Consider the following 26,510-nt stretch of genomic DNA (forward strand, 5'->3'; position numbering starts at 1 on the left):
ATCAGCTCTTAAGTGTCTTCCTGGCTGAGCCAGTGAAGTTACTGCCAGTCTAGAAGTGGGTCATGTTTGAAGTCTTCCTTAGGAGAACTTTATACATCCTTGGGTGTTTCTTCTGACACTTTGATCCTTTTGGGCTAGAGGCAGGGAAGATGCTTGAGATAGCTTTATAAACAGACTCACAGAATTTCTAAACTAAAAGGGCAAGATTTCAATAAGTCAGAGAAAAGTGTAAAATTAGGTGTTCAAGGACAGGAAAAAAGACAAATGCTAACAAAGGAGCATTCTGAAAACAAACCAAGAGAATATACAGAGACATAGATACTGTAAAGACAAAGTAATAGAATATGCAAATGCAGTGGACCAGGAATAAACTAGAGAACCATTGACCAAACCAAAGGGAGATCTGTGCTCCCCAAAGAACTCACATCTACCTGAGGAGAGATCATGAGCAGTTGTTACTGGGTGCTGAGCCAGGTGAGTCCTTCAAAGAAAATGAAGCATCTTTGAGGCCCTACATTGGGCACCAAAACTGTCCATACGAAGCAGCTCTCACCTCACAGACAATAAGTATTTAATTTTGAGCCACATATGAGTGACCATGGCCTGTGAACACAGATTCAGTGTAAATAACCCTATTCTGTTGTGGGAATAGTTTGTAAAATTTTTATAGTAACAGAACAAAAGAAAATCATAATTTAAGGCACTTTTGGGTGTATTAGGTCATCAGTTACAGCAAAGTATGGAAATCACTGCTGGGGTTTCATGTTCTGATGACATTCTTGGCTTAGTTTTTTTGTTTATTCATTCGTTTATTTTAAGGTAGTTTTCTTGTTTTTTCTTTTTTGTTTGTTTGTTTTTAGTACATTTCAAAAGGTTTCACTTGATAGTCATAAGGATGTTAGGTCAGAAACAAAGCTAGGCAATGAATGACCATCAAGGAGAACCTAAGATATTTTGGCTCTGGGTTTGCCATATTTCCTTTCTCAGGAATGATGAAGTTCTCATCAGTTAATTAGCCTTGCAGCCTCGTACATGGTTGTAGCTTTTCTTCTGTTTACAAAAGAAAGAAGGGAAAGAAGTGTTTGTGAAGGCTATGCAGCTACATGAGAGACTACAAATGATATGTTGCCAGATGCTTGTGTGTTGTATTTCTATTAAAGATATATGCGCTTGTATTAATTCTGAGGAAGGAGGTCTCCTGGTCCATTTGATACTACTATAACATAATGCCAGATTCTGGATAATAATAAAGAAAGTAAATGTACAGTTTTAGAGACTAAGATATCCATGATTAAGAAACCACATCTGGCCAAGCCTTCTTGTGTCATACATAATAGAGAGCATCATATGACAAGATAGAGCGAGAACTTGCATCCTTCTTCTTTTCTCTTTGTTTGTTTTGGAGGCAAGGTGTCATGGACCTCAATCTAGCCTCAAACTCACTGTAACCAAAGATGGCCTTAAACTCCTGATCCTCCTAACTCTGTCTCTAGAGTGTTGGGACTACAAGTACATGACACTGTGCCCCAGGCTTTTCTCTCCTTTTTCTTACAAAGCCATGAATCTCCATCATAGAAACCCCAATCTGATGGTCTCATCTAACTCCAGTTACCTCTCAGGTATCAGTTTATGAATTTGAGGATTAAGTTTCCAATGCTTGAACTTCTGGGATGCCTTTTTGCCACTAACTCTGCCTCTGTGCCAGATCTCTACTTGGCCCTCAGATAGTTTGCAATGTCATTTGGAATCTGAGTCCTTGTCTCTCATATTGGGCACACTGGTGGAAGTTGAGCCTCCCTGACTCTAGGGAGGCTTCCATCCCCATTGTGTTGGGGTCAGTCCAGGCAGAAGCACAGTTTGGATTCTCATACTGTCAGTTCTCCCAGGCAGGGGCCATTATCTAGTAGATCTATAGTTCTTGGGTCTAAAGGTTGGTTCAGTTCCCATGCCTCTTCTCAGCATTTCCCTAACAGGATGCTTTCTACACTAACTCTGCCCCTGGGCCAAGTCTCAACTTGGCCCTCAGATAGTCTGTAATATCATTGGGAGTCTAGGGGGAGGCAGCCATGTACCCCCAGCTCTTTCACTGTGCAAGCTTGCAGTCTTGACACCATGGGGATGTTGTTAAGGCTTATTGCTTCTACCTTCCATGGCAACAGGGCACTGTGTCAAAATGCAAGGGGACCTGGACAGTGAGCCCACAGTGGAGTGCTCTGGGCCTGGACCCTGATACCTCTTTGCCGTTTTAGTGCTCTGGGCTTGCTTTAGGAAAGTGACCTAAGAAGATCTCGGAATGGTGTTCCATTGCACTGATGACTAGCTATGGGTCCCTCCTAGCCCTGTGATCTCTTTTTGTTTTTTTGGGGTGTTTGTTTGTTTGTTTGTTTGTTTTTTCAAGACAGTGTTTCTCTGTGTAGCCCTGGCTCTCCTGGAACTCACTCTGTAGACCAGGCTGGCCTCGAACTCAGAAATCCACCTGTCTCTGCCTCTTCCAGGTGCTGGGATTAAAGGCATGCGCCACCACGCCTGGCTCCTGTGATCTCTTTAAGAAAGGACTGTTGGTACTCTCTCCAGCGCATGCTTTCTCCTTCCTGCTCTGCTTTTCATTAGAAATTCTTTAAGTCCTCCCTTTGCTGCCCCATCTCACTTCCATGGTTGGAAGAGACTACACAGCAGCCCAAGTGCTTTATGCTCGGGCATTGCTTCTGCCAGCACTCCCACAGTCCCCAACTCTGTGGTGGCTGGGCCACAAACAATATCACCATGATCTTTGCTTACTTGTCCAATTTCTAGTGTCCATTCCCTGCTTTCTTTGGAAATGTCCTTGAACCTATTTCCAGCAGTGTGGTCATGATTATACACACAGTCTCAAAGAAGATGGGGAATTCTCTACAGTTTCCTCTCTGAAACCTTCTCCAGGGTTGCTCACAGTGTTCAATTTACAGCAGCTTAGGCTTTTCCTAGCATCCTCCAAATAACTCCTCCTAGTCTATACTCATTGTCCAGTTTCAGAGCTGTTTCAAGTTGATCAAGTGTTCATAAATCACTATTAACTTACTTTTATGCATTAAAAATAGAATAGGTAAATTAATTGGGGGCACTTGACACCAAGCCTGACAACCTGAGCTTGATCCCTGGGTTCCACATCATGGTAGGACTGAGCTGACTCTCAGAGATCATCCTCAGTGTCAGAGGCACACATATGTTACACAGGTATAACATACGTTATACAGGTGAAGTAATTACATACATAAAATAAATCTAAAAACCTAAAATTAAAAAGATAGATAAAAAATTGCTCTCTGATCTCCATATGCACACTGTGAGCATGGGTATGCCCCCTCACATCACACACACATACACACACACACACACACACACACATATATGCAGGCACACGCACATACACACAGTGCACACTGATAAAACACCAAACCAAACGAAACAAACAAACAAAAAAACAAGTAGAGAATGCTTGAGGAAGCTACTAGTATCAACCTTTACCTCCCACAAGCTCATGCACACACATAAACATGCACACACCTTCTTGGGCATGTACATATACAACACATACACAAAAAATGATAAGTGTACCTATTCCCCATTAAAACATGATTAACGTTCAAGGTCAGCCTGGTCTACAAAGTGAGTTCCAGGACAGCCAGGGCTATACAGAGAAACGCTGTCTCAAAAAAAACCCAAAAAAACCACGATTAACTCTTCCGTGTAAATCACTCTTTTTGTTGCACTGACTTGCTACGTGTTTGCTGATTTACCTTTAAGTCATACGGATGAATATTTGCAAATTTAAAAGAAGTCTACCTAGAAATTCAGTTAACACTAAAAAATGTTAACATAGACTAATATAGAATACTAAGCAGCTGGCACATCTATTGTTAGACAAGGCTACTTCCCTTGACTTCCTACAGGATATTAAACCCAAGTTTTCTACTACAAATCTGCAATATTGGTAAGACAGGATGAAATCCTGATTGTATCAGCTGTATGAGAGCAAAGTATCAATTATCCCTACAAATCAGGGCTGCTGGCAACGGCATGTCCCGACAGTGTGAAGCCGGATCCTAAACTACTCACTTTTAAATGCTGCTCTATGTAACCTTGGAAACTGATTTTCTTCCATGTTTTCACATTACCCAATAATGAAAAGGTCAGTAGAAGATTGACCACCATCCTTCCAGAGGCTTGATAAGAAAGGGGCAGAGCTACAGGGTCACTGCTTGACTTCTTGCAGGTCTATAATTTTCAGTGTAAAACCCTCGTTCCTTCTGCCTTTTCCTCTTTTTGCTCCCTCCTTCCTTTCTTGTTTGTTAGAAAATTTTAGGGATATCATATATTATTTCTATTGTTTTTAATTTATTTTTATTTTATGTGTCTGGGTGTTTTTGCTTACTTGAATGTCTGTGCATTACTCATGTGCCTAGTGCCCATGGAGGCCAGAAGAGAGCATCAGATACCATGGAACTGGAGTCACAAATAAGTTCAAGTCACCATGCGGATACTGGGACTCAAACCTAGGTCCTCTGGAAGAGCAGCTAGTGCTCTAAATTACTGTGTCATCTCTCCTGTCTGATATCATTTATTGTAAACTTTAAGTTTTGTTCTGATTCATACTTTCTGTTTGGTTGTAACTTATACAATAGACACATACGTTCTTAGTGTTTAGGTGTGTGCATTTTTTAGAATGATATGCCTATATGCGACCACATAAAACCTGTTCTGGTAAGTTCCCTCATGTCCTTTTTAGTAACTCCCCGGCAGCCCAGTTGTGACTACTCTCTGATTTTCCTACTGTCAGTTAGGTTTATCCGCCCCCCACCTCCTCCTTATTTTGGAAGGATTTCAAGTAATTCAGGCTGGCCTTGTAGTAGCTTTGTACTAGCTGTACCTGAGGACAAGCTTGAAAGCCCTGATCCTTCTGTCTGTGCTGAAAATAAAGGTATTCACTACCACGCCCAGGTTCTATGTGTATCGTTTATGTCAATGGGATCATAAGGCATGCTGATTTTTATCTTAGATGACAAAACTTCTGAGACGTGTATGGTTGCTAAGTGATTCATAATAATATTGTCTTTCTGTATGGTGTCAAAGATCAAATCAGGACTGGTGAATTTGAATGGTAGGCATAGTATTCACCACTGAGCTACATCCTCAGCCTGGCAGATCATCCCTTTTATTGCCGTGTGGTATTCGATTTTAAAGAAAGAGACACTTGAGTTTGATGGGTATTTTGGTCATTTTTAGTTTGTGGTTCTAATAAATAGGGGTGCTGTGTATATTTTTGTACAGGTCTTTTTGTAGGGGGAAAATCCTGCTTGATAAGACACCTAGGAATGAAGACAGTAGGAACACACATGTACAACTGGATTGGAGTAAATAAACTCTTCCACGGGGTCTTTTGTGCTCTGTCTCCCCAGCAATTAGCATTGTCAGCCTTTAATTTTAGCGTTCTGATGGGAGGGTGGGGAGCATCTCTTACTGTGGTTTGAATCTGCATTTCTCTAATGACTAATGTTGTGGGCTCCTTCTTAAGTGCATACTGGCTTTTTGTAAATTTTCTTCTGCAAAACATCTGTTCATGAATTTGGGCTACTGTAAGATCATGTTAGGATCATCTCTCTTTATTGCTCTGCGTAGCGCAATGGATCTTTATTCTAGATACAAATACTGTGTCAGTTGCATGTCCTGAAAACACCGTTCCTTTCCAATCTGTGGATTGCTTTTCTACTTTTGAAATAGTATCTTTGGATAAGAAGCAATTTTAATTTTGATGACATCTCACCAATTTCTTTCCTTTTTTTGTTTTTGGTATATACTTTTAACATTCTTGTCAAAGAAACTTGTGCCCGAAGCCAGGAGTGGTGGTGCACGCCTTTAACCCCATCACTTGGCAGAGGCAGAGGCAGGCAGATTTCTGAGTTCGAGGCCAGCCTGGTCTACAGAGTGAGTTCCAGGAGAGCCAGGGCTACACAGAGAAACCTTGTCTCGAAAAAAACGAAGTAAAAAAAAAAAAAGAAGCCGGGCATGGTGGCGCATGCCTTTAATCCCAGCACTCGGGAGGCAGAGGCAGGCGGATTTCTGAGTTCGAGGCCAACCTGGTCTACAAAGTGAGTTCCAGGACAGCCAGGGCTATACAGAGAAACCCTGTCTCGAAAAACCAAAAAAAAAAGAAAAGAAAGAAACTTGTGTCACTCAAATTGTCCACACTTAAGAAAGCAGATACATGGTTAATTTGAAGTTTTATATATAATGGTTAACTATTAACATTTTCTCCTAGAAGCTTTTCTATTCCGGGGTTTATAGTTAGGTCTAGGAACCATCTCAAATATCTTTGTGTGTATGGGGGAGGGAAGTCTTTCTATTTATACATACACATATCCAGATGTTCCAGTGTGACTTGTTGAAAAGACTGCTTTTCGATCTTGATTGACTTTGTTGTCAATGTCCATACTGAGAATTGACTAACAGTATACACATGTGTGCATATGTGTGCACACACACATACAAATAAATATAATTTTAAAATTTTGTTTTAATTTACTTACTAATTGTCACAGGCTCTAAATAGATTTTGTATACAAAATCATGTTAATCTGCAAATATATAGCACTATATGTGCCTTTCAGATTCTTTTCCTTCCCATTTTCTTCTCTTATTACACAGTATGGGGCTTGTAGTGAAATATCTGAGTTTAGAGCTAGCAAGGTGGCTCGGCGGATAAAGCTCCTGCTGCCAAGATGAGGGCCTATGTTCAGCCTACGTAGGGAGTTCCAGGGCAGCCAGAGCTACAAAGCGAGCCCTTATTTCAGGCCCTCCACCCCAAAAATCCAATCTCTACCAGTGGTCTTCCTCCGTTCACTATCTTTTTTCTCTTACAGCTTAATCCTTCCTTAATTCTCAGTGAGACTACTGGGAGAAAGGCAAGTTGGGGTTAGGATGAAGAGTTTACTCTTAGAAACTTAACCTTGTAAGTAGGTCAGGATTCTTTGGTTTTTGAGATGGGAGGTTACTCTGAGCCCAGGCTAGCTTCAGATTTGCAACACTCCTCTTGCTTTACCTCTCAAGCACTAGGGCTACAAGTGTGAGCTCCCATTCCCAGCACCGTTCAGACTTTTAGTTTAAATGTTATCACAGCAAAGGGTATATAAAATCACCACTGCAGCATTACAGAGTAAGAATACAAAACTCTGGGATGACCGGAGAGAGGAACACACTCTAGGTCAGTGGTTCTCAGCCCTTCTAATGCTGTGACCCTTTAACATAGTTCCTCATCTTGTGGTGACCTCCAACGATAAAGTTATTTTTGCTGCTACCTCATAACTATAATTTTGCTACTCTTATGAGTCATAATATAAATAACCGATATGCAGCATATATTATATGGCCCCTGTGAAAGGGTTGGGTCGTTCGACCCCCAGGTTGAGAACCACTGCTCTAGGAGAAGTTCATGGATGATAGAAAGAAACCCCAGAGAGAGTTGTCACTGAACACAGGCAAGCATTATGAATGAATTGTTAAATAATAGTGGATAATTTTCTTAGGCAGGTGTTACATATAGATAATTGGCAAACTTGGTTTATATCCATTTACATTTTAAAGAAACAGCACACGACTTAAAATTATTCAGTGCTTTATCTCAGGCTCCGTTCACCCATTTCCTTTATGCCTTGCGTGCACTTTATCCCATGGTATGCTGCACACTCTGCTAGGGAGGGAAGATAAAGGGATAAGCAGAAGGTTATGCCATGTTCATTCTGGAAACGAGAGACACACAAACAATTAGAGTGCTCTGTGAGTAGAGGGGGAGGGCTCTGTCATATGCAGGAGGCTGGAGGAGGGAAGGCACCACGTGCATGGGCCTTTCTCGTGTGGTTGTTATTGAATGCCTTTTTCTGCCTTCCCTGGTTACCTGCACTGCTTGGCCTTTTTAGAAACTTTGACCTTATTTGTATTCGGGCTTCAAGAAAAACAGTGACTCGTGTTGAACGAATTAGCCTTCAAAACAGGGAGGCAGGAGAAAAGTCTCCATTGCAGAAGTAATATATGTTTAACATTAATGTGAGCAATACAGGGAAACATGAGGAAGAACAGTCACAAAAGACCCTACCACCTAAGAGCAATTGTCAGGAGCGCTCCTTTCCACAGCTGCATGTATCCCTATAGGCATGCAAATACCAAAGGATAGATGGAAATAATTTCATGTAATTAAGATTCTAATATATATGCTATTTTAAATGTCATTTAAAATACATTTAAATGTGCTTTAATTTCACCTTTTAAAGATTAGCATAAAAAAGAACTTTATAGAAAGGATCTTTAAAGAGGCAGTAATTACTAAGTGGTGAGAATTACTAAAGGCTCACCAAAATGACATAAAACATTGAGGTCTTAATGATTTTAAAAAGTTACAAGTTTCTATATATTTAACTTTACAGCTCACAGTGACTTGTAATAAGCCAGTCTGCCTCTATCTTGGGCTTGGAAGCCATCTTATAATAAAAACAAGCTACATTCATTCCTGTTTATGATTAAAGCTGTTTCTCAAGGATTGGGCTGCGCCCTGCCTCTAACATTAACTCCAAATGGTTCTGAGCTGTCTGTTCCAGGAATCGAGAACCATGCCGATGTTTCAAAAAGTTGTTATGGCCACCTTGCTATGACCACCTTGTTGTGACCACTTTCTTATTGACCACCCTGCTATGCCCACCTTCCTGTGACCTCCTTGTTGTGACCACCTTGCATCGATGTCTTTGTTTCAGGAGGTTTTATGACCCAACTTGTTACGCTTATGTTCTGCTTCTGTAACTTCACCTTTTTTTCTGCCAAATCCCCCATTTGGAAACTCCTAATCCTGGGCTATAAAAACCTTTATCTTCCCTATGTCCAAGGCTGATCTCTTGAACCCCAGCTTAGGGAGAGACAACCCATGTACACGAGTTAAAAGGCTTGCTTTAATGAATTTGGCCCTGATTTGGGTTGATAGCCCTTCTCCCTCATCTGTGGGAGTCACACTTGCCGGAAAGGATGAGGGTTAGTGCCTTCTTTTCCTCCTCTTCCCCTCTCAAGTTGCTCTTTAGTTGAGGTCGTATTGTCACATGCATGCACCTTTGCATTATCTAATCCGGATATTTACTTACTTTTAGTTCATCATTTAAATGGATTCAATTCTAGTCCGTGTCTCTTATGTTAGACTCTCTGGATTCGAGTCCTGGATTTGCTGAGCTAGTCTTGTTGACAGTTTGCTCAGGAGTGGCTAAGGCCACCCCTGAAGTCTTCTCTACTTGCCTAAGCTGAAATTTGTCCTGTGCCCGTCCCCATTGTTGATGTTTCTATTTCCTGCCAATAGGATTGTTTTAAACTAGGTTTAAAAGCAGAGAAACTGGTTTACTCTTTTTTTGTTGTTAATTTTTAAAAGTGTATATGAGTGCATGTGTGTGCACACACAAATAATGGGGTGGGTGAAAGTCAGGGGACAACTTTGTATATGTTGGTCTCCCCCACCTTTATGTGGGTTCCCATGATTATTCATGGATGGCCAGGCTCGTGTGGCAAGTGCCCCTACCTAATGAGCCACTTCGTCCATGCAGGATTGCTTTTTATTTTTGTTTCTGCCTTTCTGAAATCAGAATTTCAGTTTTCAAAGCATAATCCTGAGTTCAGGCCTTGGCACGGCAGACGCACCACAGTGGTGGAGCTGGGATATGAATTAATCTGCCCTCTCTGCCCTCCATTCTAGAGATCATCGACGACCTTGCCAACCTCGTGGAGAACACAGATGAGAAGCTTCGAACCGAAGCCAGGCGAGTGACCCTGGTGGACAGAAAGTCAACTTCCTGTGGTAAGGGATGGCAGCTCTAGCTGCCTGTGCCTTACTTTTCTTTGAGTTTTCCATGTTGTTTCTAATACCATGAAGAGGAAGCCTGGCACTCTAGTGCAGCAGTCCCATCTGATGACACATCAGAATTACTAAAACATGCTTAAGTCTTATTCAGACAAAATGGAGCTAAAGTTCGGAGACTGTAACCATCATCCTTTTAAACTCTGAGCTGGGGAAGCTGTCTGTTTTATAGAAGTGATTGGTTTGGGAAATTGTCTACAGTGTACAGTTTGGTGGTAAGTCTGTGAGTTTTCATGGCAATTTTGTTTCCTTTATTTTTTTTTTTAACTATAAGCTTAATTAGTGAACTCACAGTAAAACAGCTAAGAGCAGCTTCCATCTCCAGTATGACCAAGATAAAAATCCTGTATTTGGGAATTCTGTCTTTGAATCACTTGAATTCATAATGCTTGTCAAATAGGGATCTGTGTGCTGATAGAAGAGTCTGCCTGAACTTAGAATGCTGATTTCCAGGCCTCCAGAGGCTCCCACTGAGGTAGCCCAGGGTAGAGTTTGAGAGTAATCATTCTTCATTATGCATAGCATGTCAGGCTTGGTGGCATACACTTTTGATCTCAGCACTCAGGAGACAGAGACTGGGGGATCTCTGTATTAGGGCATCCGGGGATGTAGAGTAAAACCTTGCCTAGAAAAGTAATAAGCCAGGCATGTTCTTGCATGCCTTTAAGCCCAGCACTCCAGAGGCAGAGGCAGAGGCAGGTGGGTCTCCGTGTGAGTTTGAGGCCAGCCTGGTCTACACAGCAAGTTCCAGGACAGCCTTGGCTGTCACACAGAGAAATCCTGTTTCAAAACACACACACACACACACACACACACACACACACACACATATATAAAATAAAAGAAAAAAAGAAAGAAACTAGTAATAGAACGAATAAGAGAGAGGCCGTGTGCAGCTGTTCAGATGCAGGCACCTGTCACTGTGTAGCAATTCTGATGCAGATCTCATCAGGACCTTCACCCAAGGAGAGTGACAAGGAGCCACACTGGGAGCCATCGGCTAGGTTTTGTTTGGTTCTTTATCTCATAAAAGTGCACCAGATCTAGGAAGCTGATTTGTTTAAAAAAGAACAGTAAATGTTGAGTGATCTGGATCCACCTGCTCCATCGTTTGTCTTTCTTCTCGTAAGAAGTCTAGGGACACCCCAGCCCTGTCCACGTACTCACAAGGTGGTCCACTTCTTTTGCAAAGAAACCAAGACCTAGCAAGTTCAGATCTGTGCAGAGTCAAACCATAAGAAGTGGAGGGGAGAAGGAACCCATATCTTTTTATCTTCACAGTTTCAGGATCTAGGCTTGAAGGACGAAGTCCTTGTGGACAGAAGTTTCATAAGCGTGGTAAGGCAGAAAGGATGCTTTGCTGAGGCAGGAAGCAGAAAGAGTGCAGGAGCAGCTAGTGGCTGGGCTGCAGCCCACGGGTGTGAGTAAGGGGGCCAGAGAAGCAGGAGCTAATGCACACAGCAGGAGTCTCAGAGCTCCACTCCTCTGAGCTTGTCTACCTGACATCTCCCATTGCTCCCTTCTCTGGAGACTGGGTGTAACTGCCATTGTTATGGCCTTTTGCATTTCACATCCCTGCACAGCCAGCAGGGGTTGGCTCAAAACGCTGAGGCCAAGTTCTGCCGGTAGCCTGGTGCCTCTTGGACCACATCTGCAGTAGCTGTCTCTGTACGCCTTTGTGGCTGAGTCTGAGAAAATCCTTCCCTAAGCAGTTTGGTTTGGTTGTTTTTGAATAGAGAATTCCTCAGTGAACTCTCATTTTAGGCTTTCTCTTTCTCAAATGCTTTGTATTTTCATAAACCAGAGCCTTGGTAGGTAAAGAGAGTTTTCCTCTTATTCCAATATAAGAGATTGGACTCAGACTTGAACTCCTGATCCTCCTGCCTCTACCTTCCAAGTGTTGGGATTGCAGGTATGCACCATGCCCAGCTTATGTGTTGCTAGGTATTGAGTCCAGGGCTTTTGTGTGCTAGGCAGGTGTTCTGTCAATTGAGCTATGTCCCTAACCCCATGGGCTTTCTCTCTAAAGGCACCATCTCTTTAGCAATTATAGCTGCCTTATCTGAACTTGCAACTGGCTCAGGCCCTCTTCCTTTCCAAGCCTCATCTTTCCACATCATTCTGCTCACTGTAAATGTGACTACAAGCAGTGAGAAATAGCCGAGCCACTTCCTATGTCTTGTAATTAACTCCACCAGACAAGTTATTCTAATCTATAGCCGGCAGCTCTAAACCCTTCTGCATTCTTATCCCAAAGCAGTCCTCAAACCTGGGAACCAATTGGTCAGACTGCCCACAGCCACAGCCCTCAGCACCCCTCAACACCAGCCTTCTGTTTTTTCTACTCTCCTCACCACCATGGTCACACCTGACCAGAAGCAGTTTAGGGGAGCAAAGGTTTCCTTCAGCTCATGGCTGTGGGAACAGTCTGTGGTGGGGTCAGGTGGGGTCATGGTGGGAGCAGTTCATAGTTTGGTGGCAGGAACATGGGGTTATTTATCCATATCTCGACAGAGCAGGAGGCAGAAAAGGGGAACACTGGCCTCTTTTTATCTTTTTTTTCTTTTCCTTCTTTCTCTCCAAACTCGCTGAGTGCCAGTGTCAACCTCTGTTTATTCATCCACTGATGGAGAATGGGGCGGAGCTAGTTCCATAGCCACGCCTTCCCCATTTAGGCAGTAGCTTCCGAAATGTGAGCCAGATAAACCTCTCCCTCCTGTAGTTGCACTTGTCAGGTATTTAATCACAGCAGAGAGAAAGTAACTCAGAAGCCCCCCACCCAGAAGAGCGCATTTGTCCTAGGCGATGACACAGCGTACATGAAGACCACAAATGAGCAGGAACCAGCAATGGACTGTGGAATCAATCTACTTAGACCTGTAGTATTGGAATGATCAGATGTGGAATAAAAAAGATTGCTTTAGATTTTTGTTTTACATTGTGTGTGTGTGTGTGTGTGTGTGTGTGTGTGTGTAAGGGTAGGTGCCTTTGCCACAATGCATGTGTGGAAGTCAGAGGACAACAGCCTGTGCAAGTAGGTTCTCTACCTCAACCAACTGTGTAGGTCCTAAGAATTGAACTCAGGTCATAAGGCTTGGCAGCGGGCACCTTTACCTACTGAGCCAAAACAACAACAACAACAAAATCTAAACAGAACACAAAACTATAAAAATGTTGTTGTTTGTTTTTTGAGACAGGGTTTCTCTGTGTAGCCTCGGCTGTCCTGGAACTCACTCTGTAGACAAGACTGGCCTTGAACTCAGAAATCCGCCTGCCCCTGCCTTCTGAGTGCTGGAATTAAAGGCATGCGCCACCACTGCCCTGCTAAAAATGTAACATCAGTTATTTGAAAAGGTGTCAAATAGAACTTCTGTAAATTAAAAATAAATGAAACTAAAAATTAAATGTTCATGTTTGGTACCAGCAAAAGAGAATCGACCAGAGAACAAATCAGGAGAAACAAGCAAACCCAAACAAATTCTATTTTCATAAGTGCTAGTATGGAATGCTGTGGAAATTAATATTCAGCCTTAGGAACAGTGGCATCTGAGGGGCAAAGATATGGTCCAAAAGCCTCAGGAACAGCTCCTCTCAAAGGCAAGGCTGGCTTCCCATGTAAGTCTGAGCACATGCACTCCCACAAGGTATGCAGGGCTTGAGAATTAATCTATTCGGCTCACCCAAGTGTCACTTGATTGCAGTTCACGTGGCACTCTCAGGCTGTGTAACTAGGAAGCAGTGAACAAGGTGTGGAGAGCAGCCGGCCAATCATCCTTTTCCTCAAAGGAGGGCAAAACTAGGTTGTAAACCATGAAATGGCTTTTTGTTTACCCTGGCGTGTACACATCTCTCATTCCAGCCTGGCATATCAGTCATAGATGCTTGAGCAGGGAGCGAAATTCTACTTATAAATACAAACCAGATCACAAGGGGCCACACAGGAGAAGGGCCCGGTGATGAATTTGTTTGTTAACAAAGGGTCCAAGCACTTCTTTGTGGTCCTTTCAGTGCAGAGCCTGTGCTTGAAAATTTTTACCAAGATCTTTGTGGGTTTTTCTCCCTTTTCCTTTCCCAGCTCCCACCCCACCCCCACTCCCTGTGATAGCATGGAGTAGAAAACAATGCTGTTTTTCCCCCCTAGATTGTAAAGGCAAATTAGACTGATAGCTTCCCCTGGCTCCTAGATATATTTTCAGATCTGTTTCTTGTATCAGAGACATTTACATAAAAGTGGGATCTTTGTAATTGCAGTTTAAATATTCAGTGTGGCTGATCCTCATTAGAATTCAAAATAGAACCCTGTCTGAGTCTGAGGAGAGAGCCAATTGTGAAAGGGCAGACGAGGAGTTCTCAGTGACTGGAGCCTCACTTCTCTGCCTGTTGTCCATTAAGTAATGTTGTCTAAGCACACCCGTTGTGATGTTAGTGTTCCTGGGTTGCTGCAGTTGAAAATCAGCCCTGCTGACCTTGCGCAGACACTGTCCCTACCTGAGACCACTGCATCTACCTGCAGCTCCCCCTGGAGGTGCAGCGGGGTCATGGGTACAAAGCAGTGTAGTCCAGCTTGGGTGACCCCCACCTGCAGCCTGGAGACCTGCAACAGGAGAGTTGCTTGCCCCTCTGTATCTCTCTTTCATGCTGTTTTTTGGTTGTTTTTTGTTGTTGTTGTTTTTTTAATGGAGCTAGCAAAGGCAATGAGCATCCATTACTACACTTTAGACTGTGAAGTGCCTCAAACTCCAAACCTTCCAGACTGCAGACATGATGGCACAAGTGGAAAATCTCATCCCTGGCCTCAGGTGATAAGTTGGTGTCAAAATGCAGTCGTACCCAAACAGTTGTGCCACATTACCTCAGGCTGTGTGCACGCAGTGTAGATGGACCAAGTGGATTTTGTGTTTAAACTTGCTTCCTTTCCTCACAAGATCTCATTATGTTTATGCAAATTATTTTAAAATACAAAAACATAGCAAAACTCTGAAACACTCCTGGTCCCAAGCATCTTGGATAAGGGGTGGGATGTTCAGGCCACATTAATATGTCTGGTTATTCTGGTGATACAACAACCATAGTGGTCAGTACTAGTTAGTTCTCGGAACCAGCTATGTTAACCTGTTGAAATAAGTTGATTGGTGACATAGGTAAGACTTGGATGTAATATATGTGTATATATATATATATATATATATATATATATATATATATATATATACACACTATACACTATATATATAGTGTGTGTGTGTGTGTGTATTGGTTTTTCGAGACAGGGTTTTTCTAATCCCAGCACTTGGGAGGCAGAGGCAGGTGGATTTCTGAGTTCGAGGCCAGCCTGGTCTACAGAGTGAGCTCCAGGACAGCCAGGAGGACACACAGAGAAACCCTGTCTCAAAAAACCAAACCAAAACAAAATACCAAAAAAAAAAAAAAAAAGAAGAACAAATTATATATAGTACTCTATTATTAATATATACTATACTATATTATTATATAGGAATTTTGTAGAATCATGAAGTAAGCATCTTCTTTGAATTAAAAAGGTGTTTTTGTTTGTTTGTTTGTTTACTTATGGAATTTTGAAATTTTGCAACTGAAATCGTCAGCCCTGAAATCCATTGGTGCCATTATGTTGATTGTAATGTTTGGCCCACTTATATTCACTCTTTTGAAACTTATAAAATAGTAAGAGAAATGGGGAGATGACTCAGCAGTTAGGAGCCTAAGGCTGCTCTTCCAGAGGCCTCAGGTTTGAGTCCCAGCACCCACATGGCAGGTCACAACTGTCTATAACTCCAGTTCTGGGGATTTGACATCCTCTTCTGGCCTCTGTGGCACTGCACAAATGTGGTGCTCTTACATGCATGCAAGCAAAACACTATATACATTAAAACTAACTTATCCACTAAACAAACAAACACAAGAAAGTGAATTCTCTGCTGTCCAGCTTTTTTATAGGAAGCCTCAAAACTGCTTTTCTTTTTCTTTTTTCTTTTCCTGCTTTTTTTTTTTTTTCCAATGAATTGTTTTCCAGCCCTTACCTCAAACACAAATGCTTGATTTAGATCCAGGAGGAATTGAGCGCTTTCCCCGATTTATCTTAAGTGCTTAGCAGAAACTGGCTGATGTCTCTTTGCTTTTTCTGCCTCTTATCGTAGTTTGTTGAGAGAAGCTAGTGAAAGTCCACAGCCTCTGTTTCCTTCACAGATGTGAGGAGGTGCCCAGGCCACCACCAAGAAGGTCTGCCTCAAGCCACCTGGTCCCCAGCTTTCTTGTCCATTCCTCTTTTTTTTTTTTTTTTTTTAAATCCCAGTGTGGTGGCTGAGCATCACCAACATGCCATGCCAGCTACCAAACCAGCTAGAATGAAAAGATAGGACAAGAAACGGCTCCTCAGAACTCAACTGGGGAACACCACAGAACAGGCCCATGTCTGCCTGCGGGGCAGAGGTCGGGAGGACAAGTAGGAGATGCTGCTGAGCACACTGAAGCACCTAAGCACGTTTGGTCTGTAGCCCAGATCAAGTGGCTGGCTGCTGGGAAAGGAGAAGCCTGTTTACCCAGGAGCTTGAGGTTAGGTGTGGGGAATGAGTCTATAATCACATAGTGTGTGTGGCTAAGTCCTGAGACAGGTGACAGAATCCTGAGGATGTTTCCACACACACCACCAGCAATTTCACACAGCCCTGCACCACTCCGTCCTCAGGAAAGGAGCCCTGTGCTTTATCTCTTGACACAGGTCAGGATCCTTTATAATGCACTGCCTTATAGTGAGGCATTGCATGTGTAAGGTAGTCTTGTGTAGCCAGGGTTTGTTCTTGCTTACTTCTCACCTCACCCTCACTCCTCATTTTTCTTGATTCTTTTTCCTCATGCTATTACGTCTGCCTTCTGTGGGCAACCGGCAGTGGGCAACTGTGGGAACCCAATAATTTTGCCTTGCAGACCCAACTTTAGCTGAATGCCCTGGCCTGTATCTTTAGTTCTCAGCCAGTCTTTCATGATGTCCAACAGTGTAAGACTCTGACGAGCCTTAGCTACGGGGAGTCTCCCCTACCTCCACCCCCACCCCAACCCCGCAAGTAAACCACACTGAGCTGGAGATCGATGCAAAAGCAAGAGGAGTTTATTGGGTTTTTCCCCCCCTTTGGTGTTTTGTTTGTTTGTTTGTTTTTGGTTTTGTTCCAGCATGCTGGGGGTCGTCCTGCACCTGAAGGAGAGGCAGGAGAGGCGGCAACCTGTCGCAGCCCATTCATCAAGTTTCCAGAGGCAGAATAGAGCATTAGCAACTAGGCACAATATGATTGGCGGAACAGTGCGCCCTTTAAACTGATTGGTCTTTAGGGAATGAGGTAGGAGGGACTTCCTTCTCACGTCTGCAGATCCGTTTCTCCCTTCCAGAGGGGAGGAGTCCCTACATTCTCCTCAACCTCTCCCTTCTGGGAAGGAAGGGGGTCGAGGCTATTCTGAGCTCTGGTGGAATTTTTCAGCAGGCTTTAGTTAGCTGACCTCTTCAACAGTACCTTGTCTCTGTCCCTGACCCATGGACTTGAACTCTTCCCTATGACTCCTTTTCTCTTCCATCTTCTGTTTCTGTTTCTAAGTAGGGTCTCCTGCAGTCCGACTGGCATAGGACTTCCTACTGTAGAGGAGGATGGGTGGAACTCCCAATCCTCCCACCTCAGCCACTGAGCCCTGAGATGATAGGCATGTTCCACCATGCCCATCTTCCCTGTTTGTCAGGCTCCAAACTCCTTTAAACCCTTTGTTTGCCTTCAGGAACCAGAGAGCAGAATCCTGCCTGAGGTAGGCAGCTAAGACTATAGCCAGTGGCACGTAGAGAGCAGAGCAGACTGTTTTCCAGCGGGAGGGAAGCCAGGGCCTGCTGGGCCATCTGGGTTTGCCATTGTTGTTCTGGGTTTTTGTTTATTTGTTTGTTTGTTTTTCTTTTTCCAGTATAGCCCTGGCTGTTCTGGAACTCACTCTGTGGACCAGACTGGCCTGGTCTCTGAACTCAGAGATCCACTTGCCTTGACTTCCTGATTGCTGGGATTAAGGGTATGTGCCACCTCTGCCCAGCTGTTGTTTTTAAAGAGAAACCTGAAATCTGGATCCTTAAATGAAGTTTCCCAATATTTTAATGTTGACAAGAAATGACACTTAGGCTGGGCGTGGTGGCGCACGCCTTTAATCCCAGCACTCTGGAGGCAGAGGCAGACGGATTTCTGAGTTCGAGGCCAGCCTGGTCTACAAAGTGAGTTCCAGGACAGCCAGGGCTATACAGAGAAACCCTGTCTCGAAAAACCAAAAAAAGAGAAACAAAAAAAAACAAAAACAAAAAAAAAAAAAGAAAGAAAAGAAAATGACACTTAAAAGGCACCTTGTGTCCCAAGTAAAGTGTACACACATGGCCCTTTGGGATCTCTCCCACCTGTGCTATTAGCCCCTCGGCCCGCTGCGTCCAGCTTGCTTGCTCTCTACCACTGCCTGTTCTCCATGTCCTGCTTCTGGTATTCTGTCACATTTAAGTGAAAATAAGACACTAAAGTTTCAAACTTGATACAGAAAAATCTGTATAATTTTGATGTCGCTGGTGGCCTCTGCCTTGGGGCTTTAGTATATTAGTTTGGCATCCACCCAGCCATTGGAATTGCAAAATAAATAAGACAGATTCCACTCCTTAAGGAGTTCTTTTATATTTATTCCCTTTTCGTTCACTTTAAACCCATCTCACACCTTTCTAGAATAGTCTAGGAAAAAAAATCATCAAGGAAATAATAGGAAGTAGTAAACTTATGTACTAAACAAATAGAAAACCTGCCTGTTTAACCCAGGAGTCTGGTGTGGCTCTGCCGTGTTCATGGCTAGTCATTTCAGGAGCTAAATGGCCAACTCAGAAGTTTCCTGTTCTTGGCCCTCACATACTACCCTGAGCCTGTATTCTGGTGTGTATAATACACGTTGATGATTATAGTTGGAATGTCCTTTATATGTAACTGTATCGCTGTTGTCTGCCTGGTTTTAGGCGGAGCCTGTTTCTTTGCTCACGGCATTTATTTGGGGAATGAGAACAGGAGGAGCACTAAGTTCAAATGCCAATGCTGCAACTGAATCCAGGCAAACTAAGCCCTGGAGAGAAGCGCAAAATTGCAAAACCTTTACCTAATAGGAGGTGATTGATGGAGGCTGACAGCCTCAGAGCTGTCACTATGACCGCCTCAGAAACCTCCATGCATCTCAGGGTCTACTGGAGGAGACACTGACTTTTGCTATCATCGAGGAGTCAGACTTTACCAAAGATAAAATCATTTCTAGATTATTGTTTTTGCTCAGTGTGGCGCAGAATGATAAGGCATTCTTCCTAAGAGCGATTTCCATTCATACTGAATACTAATCTCACAGTCCGGGCCTGGATCGTGACATTACTGATAAATGCATCCATGTGTGTTTTCTGGTGATTCACTTTCAGCAGTTAGTCCATCGGCTTTCCCTGAGGGGGCAGCTCCTCCTGGGTAGGGGGAGAACTGTCCGTAGCGTTGGGACAGAATGTGCTCTCTGCCGATGCAGAGCTAGTGGGAGGCAGGAGGAGCACCCCAACACTGGGCACTCTGCTACCCAAGCCTGACCTTCTTTGAGGTCTTTATGCTCTAATATTCTCCATCCACACATTGACTTTCTTTTATATTTGTAAATTGAAATGGAGTAGATTCTAGTTGTGCCTAGAATTACCTAAACTGGAGAAAGCTTGAGGGGCCCCGGACCACTTCCCCTTTTCATATGTAAAATTGGCCTTGACTAAATGGTCCTTGTTCCATGCAATCCAGTGATTTTTCTTTTCCATATTTCTCCATGATGAGAATCGAGCAGCCTACTTCCCAGCCCCCACCCCCTCCCTTGCTCCGTGACTAGGCTCACTTGGGTTGTTAGTCTTTCATGCCGGTTGGCCACTGCTATGTTTGTTGTGCTTGAAAAGAAAATTCACATGTGTTGTGTGATAAGAAAGATGGGGAAAACTTTGAATGGAAGTAAAGAGAAGTTTTGGTGGGCTTACTGTGTGTTAGGACAGGGAAGCAAGGAGCCGGAATACGGAGAGCCCTCGGGCTCTCCGTTCATAACGGAGATTCTTTCGCTTAGTCTCCCCAGTTGGCGCAATGGCCCTTAGGTAATGATTGTTAGCTACGTATTTGAATGTGACCTGGAAGAAATTCCCCAAATAGAAGCATTGGATGCAAGTCCTCATGCCTCTTCTCTAAAATGTGTAACTGTACAGTGAGGCAAAGGAGGTGTGGGTCGCGCTGGGTCACTAAGGCACGATTATTCAAAAGGTGTCACCCTCTTTCTGTGTAACTTAGTGGGAGATGCTCACCTGCATCCATTGTTCTCCTGGCTGTATAATGCTTGCCACTCTGTTTCCGAGGCACCGAGTCCCAGCCTGTTCCTGGTGTGTGCTCACAGAGTGAAGCACTTGTTCAACTTTGGCTGCAGTGCCCACCGTTGGTTAGGAAGAACAATAAGCACTGTTCAGTGAGGTTAGATAGAAACAAAATTAAAGCGGGCATAGCAGTATACAACAACATTATGCTTGCTATATTTTAGAGAGTTTAACAGTGAATTGCATGACCACCTCAATTTGCAGCTCTGTACAGAGTGTCTCTGCCTGCCACTCCTTGATGTGTCCCAGCACTGTGCCTTGAAGAAAGCAGATCCATTGCAGATGGTGCCCACAGTTCAGGGACAAGGACCTGTGGCTCTCATGTGCCATAGTGAAATAGATGCCCACTTGAGACTGTCTGAATAAAATAGGAGAATTTGGGAAGTACCAGGAAATTTGTACAAGTTAAAAATAAATAGGGACGGGAGGTAGGGCTCAATAGTAGAACATTTGCCTGGCTTCTGCAGAGCCCTAAATGCCATCTCTAGCACTCTAAAAGAAATGAAGAAGGGGAGAAGAAAAAGAAGAGAGAGGGAGAGAGGGAGGGAGGGAGGGATGAAGGGAGGGAGGGAGGGGAGGGGGGATAAAATCGATTCTTCCCCTTCACTTGGCCCCTTTGAAACGCAGTTTTGTAAGCCCTGGTATTAGCTTTTAAATAACTTGACTCCAGATGTTGTTGCATTAGTGAAGATTTCGATCAGCTCTGGGGATCCATTAATTGGCTCCAACAGAACCCTGGCAATGAATTGGTATTTATTTTTTGGCTTACCTTTGCCTTCTATTTCAGAGTCAGGCAGAAATGACAATTTTCAGTCAGTGAACCATGTTAAATTCCTTGGAATAACTGATTTGTGGTTCATTTAAAATCACTATCGGTTTTCTCCGCCTGTGAGCCTGAACACTGAGGCCAGTTTCTCCAGATTAGCAGCAAATTGACCTTTATGTCAGATGTGGGTGTCATCTGGGCCGTGCCCAAGCCTCCCCCCACAGCAGCGCCCGAGTCTCTCACTCCCTGGAACTGACGTGCCTCCGTAGGGCATGTGGCTTTGTCGTGCTTGAGAAAGCGCCTGGCTACTGAGTGGCCCCCAGATATTCTTTGACTCCAAATAGCCCATGTTTCTTTTAGCCCTTAAAGTAGTGATTCCTTTCAAAGCAACTTTTATGCAAAGTTATATATTTTTGAAAGAACAGGTATTATTTATTGCAAAAATGGCATCTAATATGTTTATCATTTTGTTGACTTTTCATGTGATACAAAGAAAATGAAAAAATCATTTTAGACAGTGAGAAGATAAGGTGGTGGCAGTGGCCCACCAGTGAGAATGCACTTATTGTCACCCAGCTGTGTCCTTGTGGATGATGGGATGGTAAATTTTATGCTGTATAGATTTACCACAACAAAGTACTTATTGAACAATGAATAAGTAACCTGCTGTTCCCGACTCCATGAAATTACCACACAGCTGGAATGCAGCATTTCTGGAGTTCCTGGACATCTGAAACAGTGCAGTGAGCACACTGCTGCTCGTACCCATGGGTTTAATGTAGCAAACAGGATCCTAATTATAGCTATATGTATTTGCTTAAACAAATAGAAATAGGAACAAAGAGAATTTTAAACGCTCAAAGGTCATCTTCAGTATAAATGCAAGCAAAATAAGAATTCTTATTGTTGTTCTCCATCAGCCGTTTTGTTAGGAAACCTAGAGTGAAGTCTCATGTTGTTTGGTCTGCAGTGACTTTTTATCCTACGGCCTCTGACATTATCCTGTCTGCCTCAGTCACATTGACCCCTCTTGGTGTATTCTGTATTCTTGTGAATTTAATTAAAACACCTTTTAATCCTCGCTACTCCAGCTGCCATCCAAGCATCAGGGACATACATTTCATTTTCCTTGGGTGGCAGTAAGACATCCCGCTTCCTGTGGCATTGAACCTTTTGTTTCATTTTAGGTTTTGGAGGCAGGGTCTCACATAGCCCTGGCTGACCTCAAATTTGCTCTGTCACCAAGGCTGACCTTGAATCCCCGGGATTATAGGTGTACGTTGCTGTGTTCTGCTCTACTCTGTTGTTTTATAGACTCTGTTTCTGAGGTGAAACTCATAGTTCTTCTAAAATCTACTTTGCTTTTTTTCCTTCCCTCTCGTGTTTCTAGTTCTGCTCATCTTACTGTAAACCTGATTCCAACTATCACCCACTGTTCTTCTCATATACTCTTTCTTAAGCTGTGCCTGGCATTTTTTTGTGTGTGTGTGTAGTTTATGATGACTCTGATCAGCTTAATGATCATCATAAACTTTCTCTCTCCTTATGAGATTGCCTTTTTATAGAAGGTGCATAAATAGCAGACCTTTGGCAATCTTTTTATTGTTTTTTAGGATTTCATAGGATGTATTTTCATCATATCCACCACTTCTTCCCCACTTCCAACCCCTCTCATGCCCCTCAGATCCATGTCCTCTTGCTCTGTAATTATTATAGTTTTAGAATGTCTATGAAACCTACTAACTGCAGCTAGCGGTGCCTGTGTGTACTTGGGCTGCAAAGCCTGATGGGATACTTGGGTTTGGACAACCTATCTGTGTTCTTGGTCCTGAAGAAAACGTGTTCATCCTCACTGGGTCACCATGACTGGCTGTAGTTCTCCAGCTAGGGGTAGGGCTATGTGACCCTTTCCCTTATCCATGCAGGAATATCAACTGGTGTGGTCTTGTACAGGCAACCACATTGCTGAGTGTTCATGGATGCAGTATCCGGATCCTCTGGTTCTAACCATCTTCTGCGATGTTCCCTGAGCTGTGGATATAGAGGTTGTGTCGTTTATGTCTTATCTGGGGATAAACATTCTACCTTCTCTTACCCTCTACGTGTTGATCACTTTTTGATCTCTGTAATAGCCCCCATCTGCTAGAAAGAGAAGCTTCTCTGATGCAGATTTGTCTATGGGTAATAAGGATAAGCTCTAGGAAGGCAGGGGGATACAATATCAGTTTAGCAGAATGGAAGTAGTATGTTCCCCTCTAGGATTATAACCTCTCCAGTTCATGGTTCTTGGTTAGCTTTATAGCACCAAACATGAGTTCCCTCCATTTGAATGAGTCTTAAGTCCAACCAGGCAGCTGTTGGTTATCCCCAGAATATTAGTGCTACCATAACACTTTTGAAGATGCCTTGTTAGTCCCATAGTTATGGTTTTATGGCTCTACAGCTAGCTAGGACTATTGGTAACTTTTCTCCCTTGGCAACTTGCCTAGCATCTTCTGATGCTATGAAAGCTAGCCACCAGAGAGGAGGCTTTCAGGCCAGTATCCAACTGATCTTTCCAAGCCCTAGAACGAAAATATGTGGTTTCTTCAGCAATGGGGTGAACATGTTGGCATATTGGAGGTCAGAATACAACTATAGGAGCCACTGTCTTCTTCCTTTGTGGATATCTTCTTTACATGGGTCATACTATGAAACACAGAAGGGTTTTTGCTGAGCCAATAATAGCTACAAGGAGAAAGAAAAATGTAAAATCAATCTGGGAGCCTTCACCCTTGGCTTGTTTTCTTTTATTTTCATTTTTTACATATACGTAAGTGTGTGGCACATACATGCTGGTGCCCAGAAAAGGGTGTCAGATCTTCCGGAACTGGAATTACATGCAATTAATTGTGAGGCACACAATCCTAGTCAGGATATCAGGGATTGAACTCAGGTCTCAAGATTGCAAAGCCTTGTTTTGCCTGCTGAGCCATCTTGCTAGCCTGGCAAATTTTTCATGAGGAAAACAAAGAGGGGGTGGGCTCTGGGGCTGTAAATACTAAAATCAAGCAAAGCGCCAGGCAGTGGGGGCACACGCCTTTATTCCCAGCACTTGGGAGGCAGAGGCAAGTGGATCTCTGAGTTTGAGGCCAACCTGGTCTACAGAGTGAGATCCAGGACAGCCAGGGCTATACAGAGAAACCCTGTCTCAAAACAAACAAACAAACAAAACAAAACAAAGCCATATTTGTAAACAGTTTGTAAAGCAGAAAGTGCCTATAATACAATATTCTATCTGGAGGATAGGATAGTCAACTGCAGGAGCCACTTCCTCTGATCCTTGTGAACCTGAGCATTACTTGGTTAGAACAAACAGAGTAAGCTTGTTAAAGAGGTAGGTGTCTCTCCCTCCCTCTCTCTCTCTCTCTGTGTCTCAGAAAGAGGCAGGGTAACTTACTGATTTTAGTAGTAGCATCACTCAAAATGGATCCAATAGTTTTTCAAATTCTACTTCTAACACTTATGTCAAAGAAGCCCAGTCACATATCTGGCTTTGCTACCTGTGGGAAACCTGTCCAGCTCCTGAGGACAATAGGAAATAAGGAGTCTTTGATGAATTTCTGCTTGGAGATTTGAGGGTATCTGTTCAACTTTCCTTTTCAGAACCAACGTGTTTACTTCAAGGGTCATGACTTTCAAAAATGGTAATGTCTTATTTTACTCATATTCATGTTGAAAATTAGGAGCCCAAGTTCCCGTGAGAACATGCTGGACACAAGCCTAGCCAGGTTTCCCTGAGCCAACAGCCCTGAAGCACTAGTAGCCCCCTAGGGAACCAGTTTGGTGAGCCCTGGATTAGACCACATGAGCTAACCTGATATAGCCAGCATTGCCCATCCCCAGACCGCATCTCCATCTCTGGGGGTAGGGGCCCTTCTATGGTTTCTCTATGCTCCCCTTTCTTCTCTTCCTAGTTCCCCCTCCATTTCCTGTGTTCTCTCTGTTCTGTCTTCACCACCTCTCATTGTCCATCCACTCGGTCAAGATTACATGTCTGGAAGGCCTCACACTTGAGCTCCATCCCACCCTCCCAGCCAACACCCATAAAATGCTACTATTCCCTGGTTTGTTTTGTCTGTCCCAGACAGCCAATTTCTCTCCCTGATGGGTTGCAGAACATGGAGCCATCTGGAAGTATACTATAGGATATAACCGCACAGGAATAGTCCCCACAAGCGCATCTGAAAGCGTCTCTGTGTATCTTTATGCTACACTCTGTAGCTTACTTTTGAAGACGACTGTGTGCAAGTGTGTCTTAAAGAAAGCTTTGCTATATAGCACTAGCTAGTCTTACATTTGAGATCCTCCTGCCTCATTGCCTTTTGGAGATGGGGCATCATGCCCATCTTTCCGTTTAGTTGGTGAGTTAATACCTAGTAATATAGCATAACTGTGCAGTTCAGCAAAATTAATGACCTAAACAGCCAACTCAGTGGTATCTTATCAGAGAGAGAGGTGTGTTTTTGGTAATCCTAGCAGTGTCAAAACTGTTTTCTTTATTTTTAATTTTCAAAATTAAAACATGATTATATCAATTTCCCCCTTTCTTTTCTTCCTCAACCCTTTTCCGTGCACCTCCCCACTTGCTCTCTCTCTCTCTCTCTCTCTCTCAAATTCAAGGCCTCTGTTTTTTAAATTGTTGTTGCATATATATATATTCCTAAATGAGAGAATGGGAGGGGAAAGGTAAAGTTTCCCCCATATGAGTCTCCTCCGTGAAGCGGCTGCCACATTGAGGCGGAAGGGCCAGCCATTCTGTGGTCCTCCCTGGATGGCTGTCCAGACAGAACTGCCTTCTGTTTCAGATGGGCTCCTAGACCCATACTTTACCTCTGCAGCTGCACTCTTGGGGGGCTTAGCCAGCCTGCAGGGCTACCCGACAGAAACAGACAGAGAAATGCAGAACAGTTTCCTCCTCCTCTGTGCCAGCTGTCAGGGAGCCTGCAGGGGCAAGTTGCAGAATCAAGCCCCAGTGTGAGGAGCAGAGTGAAGGGCAGGTGCTGAGCAGGGAGGCCCTGGGCAACACCTGACACACAGACACCGGATGTGAGCTGGTGGGGACACTCTGTAGAGTATCTACAGAACCCCATCTGCTGGCTGGTCTTCGATATTCCTTTCATAGTTATAGGTTCTTCATGGAGCTGTTGAACACTAGGAAAAGATTCCATGTTATATCCTAAAGGACCCAAATCATGCCAAGGACTATTACGTTTAAGAAAACTTCAAGGAGCCGGGTGGTGGTGGCACACGCCTTTAATCCCAGCACTTGGAGGCAGAGGCAGGCGGATTTCTGAGTTCGAGGCCAGCCTGGTCTACAGAGTGAATTCCAGGACAGCCAGGACTACACAGAGAAACCC

At 43.5% G+C, this 26,510-nt stretch overlaps 1 protein-coding gene across 1 annotated transcript in view; it reads left to right on the forward strand.

Moving 5' to 3' along the window:
• Positions 1–26,510, forward strand: part of Stx8 (syntaxin 8) — a 234,262-nt gene that overhangs the window by 131,585 nt on the left and 76,167 nt on the right. The window contains exon 7 of the mRNA XM_021176854.2: positions 9,755–9,856. Within this exon, the coding sequence (XP_021032513.2) occupies positions 9,755–9,856 (102 nt within the window). The remainder of the gene's footprint in view (positions 1–9,754; positions 9,857–26,510) is intronic.

Source organism: Mus caroli, chromosome 11 (assembly GCF_900094665.2).
Source record: "Mus caroli chromosome 11, CAROLI_EIJ_v1.1, whole genome shotgun sequence".
Taxonomy (NCBI): domain Eukaryota; kingdom Metazoa; phylum Chordata; class Mammalia; order Rodentia; family Muridae; genus Mus; species Mus caroli.